Source organism: Diuraphis noxia, unplaced genomic scaffold (genome assembly GCF_037042655.1).
Source record: "Diuraphis noxia isolate RWA-SAM2 unplaced genomic scaffold, SU_Dnox_SAM2 contig0001, whole genome shotgun sequence".
Lineage (NCBI taxonomy): Eukaryota > Metazoa > Arthropoda > Insecta > Hemiptera > Aphididae > Diuraphis > Diuraphis noxia.
This window is the reverse complement of record NW_028301711.1, coordinates 6,110,041-6,119,066: the sequence shown is the minus strand read 5'-3', so window position 1 is coordinate 6,119,066 and position 9,026 is coordinate 6,110,041. Positions and strand designations below refer to the sequence as shown.

Sequence of the window (9,026 nt, the reverse complement as noted above, 5' to 3'; positions counted from 1 at the left end):
AGGAAATGGTTTAAGGCGACTTGTCGTGATCCCGGGAACTCTACTGGCATCCGTCCTGATCTGAACGGAAGAGGGACTGAAAACCGACCTTGTCTGTCGCGAGTGACCTCGGAGCTGAAAAGCTTCTCGCACAAACCGTCTTCCGTGAACTGAGGTGGAGCAATCTCAGGTTCCTCAACACTCCAAAACTTCTCCATCATGGTTTCCATGGACGACACCAAAGACACAAGCATGGATTGAGCGCCCACATCAGGATGAGTCTGGACAGGACCGATCAACACCCAACCGAAAATGGAACTTGTAACGTCACAGCATTTTTCAACTATTTATTTATTGCCATTATATTATATAATACCCCTTGCGCGCGACAATAACCTGCTAGACTACAATATTATGTCACCTGTACACCCACCTCTTCCCCTCCGCAAGGTGAAGTCCCCGCAACAACAGCTGTGCCCGGATTTGCACTGTCGGTCGAGACAGCCGTGCCGCCAGCAGCAAAGACAGTGCAACCTGTTACCCGATAATTATTTATTGTAACAAAAGTCCCCCTTCCCTCACACTGGTCAGCAAGCCGCTGGCCAGCAAGAGCCGACAGCCGATCGCCGATGCCGTTCGGACGTTCGTCTTTTCAAAACCACGAAAGATCGCCGTCTTTTTCCAGCTACGGAGGACCGAACTTGTGTTTATCCACTACAAGGACCAAACTCAACCACTCGCCCACGTCAATCAACTTCGTATTATTGGACCTGGCATTCCAACCGACATAGGTAATGGGCTAGGACGCTGCCATGGGCCCGGTGGCCGAAGACACCGGCTTGCGTACTTCTGTATGATGACCATGTGATTACGTATTGTATTTTATTATTTATTCCCCATTATTTGTCCCTCTCATCTCCCTAACTAACAATAGTCGCAAACGCATATTATTATAAAATTATTATTGAAAAAAGGTTAATATTATTTCAATAAAAAAGCATTGTATCATCTGCGCTCCACATAAAATTATTATCATGCTTAGACGGCATGGCCTGTTCCAAGAGCGTCTTGCTTTGACACGAACATGGCAGGAGTTTGCGTCAATATTATTATTTTATTATTAGTCGGATGTGGTCAAAAGACACATCCTGATATATGATAACTTAGCGTCACTGCGAATATTGTTTTTTTTCTCGTTGATCCGACCGTCACATCATTATTGTTCCACACCTTTACACGCCATGTGTTCCATATATTATATTATACGATTGCCAAAATCATCACTGCTAAACTGTATTATCGCTAAACTCAACTTATATTATTATTGTATAATTATTATTATTTGTCACGAATTATTGTTTACTATATTATTGCCGAAATGATTATTGTCGTTATAAAAAACAAAAAACTCTTTATTGTTCACATTGTGTTACGTTAAAATATATTATTCTTTATTACTCTAGTTCAAACGCCATATGCTAAATTATATTATTCAGGGTAACCTATATCATGTTATACTATAAATCATCGACATTCATTCGTCGATGCGTGTATCAAAACCTGTCAGTTCTATCGACGTAAGTCTCACGACTTACCACGCGGTACGGCTGGCAGGTCATGGTTTCAATGCCCCTTGGAACCGTGGGTGGTTTGTGGGGTGTAAAAAACCCCACATTTTCACACATGGAGGCTCCGGGGAGATTTAGGTTCCCTGAAAATTCCCTATTAATATTTAAAAATATCTCTATAAAAAATGGCAAAATTATTATAAAGATGGCGAACTATTATTTTATTAAAAATGCAAATTTATTATTTTACACGTGGATGTGAATTATTATTTTATTAAAAATGGCGAATTATTATTATTTAAATGGTAAAATTATTATGTAACACGTGAATTATTTTTTTATTATTGTTTGGTAGTGACGTAAGCAACACCAACACTGTGATAAGCAGATGCCGCCTTCCCGCTAGTGATGGGCACTATCGAATAGTTTGTACTATCGAATGATGGTCGATAGTCCATGTGAACTATCGAATAATTATTCGATAGTTTTATTCATAGCCCGAATAGTAAAAACTATCGAATAATTATTCGATAGTTTTATTCATAGTCCGAATAGTAAAAACTATCGAATATTTATTCGATAGTTTTATTCATAGTCCGAATAGTAAAAACTATCGAATATTTATTCGATAGTTTTATTCTTAGTCCGAATAGTAAAAACTATCGAATATTTATTCGATAGTTTTATTCATGTACCGAATAGTAAAAACTATCGAATACACAACCGATAGTTTGTGAAGCAAATACAGGGTGCGGCATAATGGACTCCCACATTTCCGAAGTGAATTAAAAAAAAACGATACAAGATAAAGAAAAAAAATTTTTATTTTTAAAAACTATATTATATAAGGTTTTTTTAAAATTATTTTTTAAAAATTATATCGTCTAAATGATTGCCTTGACGAGCAACGCACATATGGAGCCGTTCTCGAAAGTTTTCCATCACTTTCGCCAGCATATCGAGTGGAATCGCGGAGATTTCTTGACGGATGGCCTCTTTTAGTTCTTCAATGGTTCTTAGTCGATGTTTGAAAACTTCAGCTTTGAGGTATCCCCATAAGAAATAATCACATGGGCTCAAATCAGGGGAGCGAGGAGGCCATGTAATGTTTTCCCTTAAGGAGATCAAGCGACCAGGAAACATTTTTTGCAATACAGCACGAGAACAACGGGCTGTATGAGCTGTGGCCCCATCCTGTTGAAACCAGAAGACATCATTATTTTCGTACTCTTCGATTTTCGGGCGTAAAAAGTTCTCCAACATCTCGCAGTACCGGTTGGAAGTCACAGTAACTGTAACACCACCCTCTTCAAAAAAATAAGGCCCCACGATGCCTACCGAGGACAAAGCACACCAAACTGTTACTTTAGGACTATGAAGAGGTCGTTGGTGTATTTTTAGAGGGTTTTCAGCAGCCCAATAACGAAATTTCTGTGCCAGAAATGTGGAAATGTGCTTCGTCGCTACTCCACACAATACCGTTGGGAGGCACAACTGTAAGGATTGCATTACAGCAATCTTTTCGTTTTCCCCAATCTGTTGGACTTAATTCCTGAGTTACCATAATCTTATATGGGTGTAATTTAAGATCACAGTGCAAAATTCGCCTTACCGTTCGATCCGATATCCCGAGAGCAGAGGCATGTTTCCGAGCAGAACGCGACGGAGACTGCTCTATCGATGTTCTTACTGCGGCAATGTTTTCCGGTGTTCTAACGGACTTGGGACGTCCAACCGGTTTTTTAGGCATTGCAGATCCCGTTGCTCTTAAATTTTGTACCCAATTCAAAATCGTTTTCCGATCAGGGACACTTTCGTTTGGATTCAAACTGAACCGAGTGCGAAATGCTCTGTGTCGCAATCACACATTCAGCGTTTTTGAAAAATGCCTCAATAACGAAACCACGTTGTTCACCAGACCACGGCATGGTGACGACTAAAAACCTTATTAATAATCTAATCTAGCGAAATAAACCACTTTAATCTAATCAGTTTAATTACGCGCTAATGATTATTTGAAATATGGGAGTCCATTACGCCGCACCCTGTAGTAAAAACTATCGAATAATCATTTGAATTAAAAAAAATTGCAGTTCAGAAATTTAAAGTATAAAATATTAAAATGATGTATTTGAAACTGTCGTATCACTCCCCCTTTTTTATTAAACAACCGCACACATTGGCGTCATTTGGGGAATGGACAGATGGGCATTGCTCCTGTCTGATTTTAAAAGCATCTCAGTTGGCCAGTATCTGGTTGCTATGGTTTTAACTATTATTGTCAAAAAAAAACATGTCTATTTTTTAAAAACATTTTTAGGAGGTATTGTATTGTGTATTTTAGATTTATAGCCTATAGGTGATTTTCTCAATGGAAAATGGGTTATTTATTTTAATACAGTTGGATTAAAATGTAAAGATTATTTCAATTTTCAAACTTTATGTGACAGCAGATTTTGCTATGAAATATTAAAATAAGGGGAAAAAATTTTCTATCATGTGAAAATGTTTTTGAATCATATTAAAACAATCTAAAATAATTTGATAATTTGATATAAAACATTTTTTTTTTATGTGAATGTTGAGGTTCAAGGGGTATCTTTTAAAATTCAAATTAGAACCTATATTTTTGAGATATGCAACGCTTAGTTTTTAATGAATTTTGACAGGTCGTTAACATTAATGTGATGAATGATAATAATAGATGGAGCTCATTTAAATATTAGTGTCAACTTATAAAATTCCACAGTGGATAGTACCAAAGTGTTACCATTGTACATTGTACGAGTACAACCTTAATAAATAATAATCTAAGTTTTATCTAATATTCAATTATCAATTTATTAGTTGTACACAGTACCTACTACCTAGTCAGTATGTTGTGTACAATGTATATCCTTATTATCTTTACTTGTTATTATTATTATTATAACTATAAACCAACTGCAGATCATTTTTATTTATGAGGTTCAAATAACCTAATTCAGTAGGTTTATTTTTTCCTTAATAACGCTTAGCACAATATTCTACAATAATAAATATTATGCATTTATGCTTTTGATATCTATCTACAATTATTTGGAGGGACATATTGATATTAAAATACATAAAACAAACTTCATATAATTCATAAACTTTTTAATGAATAGCTGACATTACATGCAATTATTTTAGAATAATAAGGAATATATAATTATAAGAGAACCATAGGTATTGAAAAGATATAAATGTAATGATATGCTAACAAATCATTACATTAATTTACATATTTTTGCTTAAAAATATTAAGGTATCCAAATTGTCAGGTAATAACCTGTTGCGTCGTGCACTTAAAATCTGACCAGCCTTGGAGAAAATCCGTTCAGATGGCACCGAGGTTGCTGGAATAATTGCATATTTTTCAGCAATGTTTCCAAGTGGATATAACACAGACTTGTGTTGATCCCAGAATGTAAAAATATTACATTTTAAGTCTTGATGGGGAATATTTAGGTATTGTCTCATCAAGGCATTAGCACTGCTTGTTACTGTACTTTGGGATTGTATGCTAGAAACCTTGGATTGTAGGAATTCCCAAACATTATCCACTTGTTCATTAATCACTTCTTCATTAACTGCTTGTTCTGAAAGAAAAAAAATAATATTTTATAGAAACACCTTAAACCCAAAAATTTAGTACATTTAGCATCAGCACTACTGTTACATTTGTTAGATAGTAATTTTTCAACACAAGGAATTTATTAGGTATATTTACCATTTACAACATTTTGTGTATCTAATAGATCAGCTATTTCTAAAATGATATACTTTTCAGCCTCATTAGCATTTTCTTCAACTCCAAATCCAACTTTTTTGAACCTGGGGTCTAACAGGGTTGCTCTTGAAAAACTCGGTGTTAACGTTTGTTTTTCAAACCCATCAAAACGTTTCATTGTATTATTAATTAAATTTGTTTTTAAAGCTTGTCCAATTAGCGTTCTTGGCATTTTTGTAACCAACGAACCTTGTAAACCTAAAAATAATTATTTACTCTTAAGTTATGTACTTATAAAAATAGTTAATTTAATTTATAATCAAGTCTGTCTTAGAATTATAAAATTATTTTTATTTGTTAGCAAATAATTTTTAGTGGGATTAGTTTGTAGTTTTATATTTCTTATTTGTTAAAAACAAATTATATGTCCATTGAAAGATTGTTAAATAATTATGTAATAAAATATATAGTACACTGTGTTGAAATAATTACCTCTTATCAATGGTATCACTTTGGAAATGGTTGGATACTGTTCTGCGGAAAGTTCTACTGTTAAATTATTGAAGGGTTTTAATAAAGGTATTATGTCTTGAATTGTATTCCATTCATCATGGTTAAGGAAAATTGGAGCTTCTGTTAAAGAAATCGTCGCAATTGTAAGAGGTTCTTTTAGTTGTACTAGTCTCTCCAACATGAATAAAGTACTGTTCCAACGCGTACGGACGTCTTGCTTCACTTTTAATATTTGGGTGATACCTAGCTGTTTCTGTTTTTCTACCAATATCCTATTACCAACTTCACTACGTTTAAAAAAAGCAACAATGTTACGACATTTCTTCAAAATCATTTTTAATCCACCTGTATCAGTTGTATCGTGTTCATCTTCCTCTGAGAGTTCCAGTGACTGCTGCACAATTAAATTTAATTTGTGAGCTGTGCACGGAATCTGTGGAATATCCATTAATCTCACGGCTAATTTAATATTTGCACCACCATCCGTTACAATTGCAACTACTTTATTTAAAATATTCCAATCACTCAGTTCTTTTGACATTATTTGCGAGAGATAAACACCTGTATGGTTAGACTCCAATTTTTTGGTACAAAGAACTACAGTTCTTAGCTCTCTTAAATTTGAGTCAACAAAGTGAGCGGTTAATGTCATAAAGGAGTCTGTATTAATGGAAGTCCAAATATCTGTAGTTATTGCAACATGACTTGCTGCATTTAACAAACTTTGAACGTCGCCTTTTACCTTTTCCATTATTTGTGGTATAATTGTCCTACCGAGAGTCCTTCTGCTAGGTATTTCATATCTGAAATAAGTTAGAATATGCATCTAGTTAAATATCTTTAATCTTTATAATAAACAACAGTTAAAGCATAAGAAGTCATTTTATTTTCGATGCAGCGCTAATAATGCACTATTATAATAGATATTACAATGTGTAAAATCTATGATTATCACCTGGAATCTAAGAGCTTTATCATACGACGAAAGCCTGAGTTCTCTACAATTGACAAAGGTTGAAGATCCTCAGCAATCATCCGAACAATCGCTTCGTGAAATTCATTTATTTGATGATCTGACACAGTTCCATATCTAAAAAAGTAAAAACATATTTGAAATGTTTAATTTTAGGATTAAGACTATACATTGAAATAATTAAGAAAATATTAAAATGTAGTATAATACTATAGATACTGTTATCCTTTTAACTTTGTGATTAAAGTTTCCTTCCTGAGGCATCACTGAAAAGTTAAAATGTGTCCAAACCAGTTGGATAATAAATAACTTACATCTATAAAAATTAAAAAATTATGAATCAAATAACTTTTTCTAAATACAAGACTAGAAAATACTCAATAATATACTAATATGAAAAGTAAAACTGTTTTTAATAGATAATTTTTAAGACTTATAAATAAATAAAATAATAATTAAAAAATATTAAAATATATGATACTTATATCCTTTTAATTAAAAGTTTCCTTCCAGAGGCATAACTTAAAATTTTTCCAAACCAGTTGGATAATGACAAATAATGATTAAACCTGAAAATTAAAATTAAAACCATTAAATATCTTTCCAATTAAATGTGCACAATATATGATACTTATATCCTTTTAATTAAAAGTTTCCTTCCAGAGGAATAACTTAAAATATTTCCAAACCAGTTGGATAATGATTAACTCTGAAAATTAAAATTAAAAATCATTAAATATCTTTCTAATGAAATGTGCACAATATTAAGAATTAAGATGTGTTGATCTATGCAAATATTTATAAATAAGCAAACAATATTAAAAATATTACCTGTTGGACAAAACTAGTTGTTTTTGTCTTGTCACTATAGGCCCACTGGTTACTAGCTCTGCCCTAGGAATCGTAGCACTAGTATTGACTTGTTGTCTTTGATTTACTTCCGATGTTCCTATTCAAAATTAAGTTTATAATTTATTTATTAAAATATTTTTTATACAAAAACTATCATCTGTTATATTATCTGATCAAATTCAATGAACTTTAAGTTACCTGGTGTATTAACAATATTAACATCATCTTCACGTTCTTCATTTACAAGCATTTGATCTCGGTTTAATATTGTAAAATGTTTTCGTTTTAAATGATCTAATAAATTAGATGTACTATTAGATCTTTTGTAGGAGGTTTTGCATAATTTGCAAACCGCTATATTTGGCTTATTGAAGTCCTTATTGAAGTATTTCCAAACGATGGAAGAATTTTTTTTAGGATACGGCATCTTTAATAATCAGTAATCACTAATCGCACAATTATAACAGTGGTTTTGTTATGAAAGAGTAAATACTAAGTAAAGCGTTAATTTGAAATTCGAAAAACGACACTACAAGTTACAACACACAATAACAATGATTGACAAATGTCAAATATTATATTAATATAATAATTAATATCAGATAACGATAAGTGTGATAAGGCGTAGTGATCTATGGAACTATTAATGTTTTTATTCGAATGGAAATGTTGGTAGTTTTTATTCGGTTGAATGTCGATAGTTTTCAATAGAATGACATCGTAGATACCTAGTTTTATTGGAATGGAAATGTCGGTAGTTTTTATTCGAATGAAAATGTCAAAATGTCGATAGTTTTTATTCAAATGCAAATGTCGGTTGTTTTTATTCGGATGAAAATGTCGATAGTTTTCAATCGAATGAAAAAGTCGATAGTTTTTATTCGAATGAATAAGTCGATAGTTTCAATCGAATGAAAACTATTCGATAGTATTGTAAAACAATCGAATGAATAGATAGTTACAAAAAATCGAATATGTCGATAGTTTCATTCGATAGTGCCCATCACTACTTCCCGCTACTCTCGGTAACCGGATCAGTTCGTGCCCGCACCTAGCCGTTGTCAGTGTGTGCGTTACCGTGAACCGTCTTACCGTTGTTTTTACGTTCTTTTTGTACCTACTGCACGGACAAAGTGAAGGAATTAGTTTTCACCTCCCCGTCACTTCATCACCCACACCGCATCGTCAATTAGCACCGGCATCAACGTCGTACCCGTTACGGTTTTTATTGAATTATATTCTATTATATTATCATTGTAATTTTGAATTATTGTAAATTAGTTTTTAAGAGCCCTACGCCAGCCGGACACCTTTGTGTCCTTATATATTCGTTATTATTTTTTTTTTCAAATAGTAGTCCGCCGCTTACGTCCATGAACTTGGCCCA

The 9,026-nt window shown here is 33.2% G+C and overlaps 2 protein-coding genes across 2 annotated transcripts; both read right to left on the bottom strand.

Moving 5' to 3' along the window:
• Window positions 1-4,808: 4,808 nt before the first annotated feature.
• Window positions 4,809-6,395, bottom strand: LOC107172666 (E3 SUMO-protein ligase ZBED1-like). The gene is made up of 3 exons (XM_089218110.1): window positions 5,794-6,395; window positions 5,302-5,559; window positions 4,809-5,149 (listed from the first exon to the last, which is right to left on the bottom strand). The coding sequence occupies exons 1-3, from the start codon at window positions 6,353-6,355 to the stop codon at window positions 4,809-4,811; spliced, it is 1,161 nt and encodes a 386-aa protein (XP_089074236.1). The 5' UTR covers window positions 6,356-6,395.
• A 1,064-nt stretch (window positions 6,396-7,459) lies between these two features.
• LOC149059344 (uncharacterized) lies at window positions 7,460-8,066 on the bottom strand. Its single transcript, XM_089226522.1, has 3 exons — window positions 7,838-8,066; window positions 7,619-7,736; window positions 7,460-7,496 (listed from the first exon to the last, which is right to left on the bottom strand). The coding sequence occupies exons 1-3, from the start codon at window positions 8,064-8,066 to the stop codon at window positions 7,460-7,462; spliced, it is 384 nt and encodes a 127-aa protein (XP_089082648.1).
• Window positions 8,067-9,026: the final 960 nt, after the last annotated feature.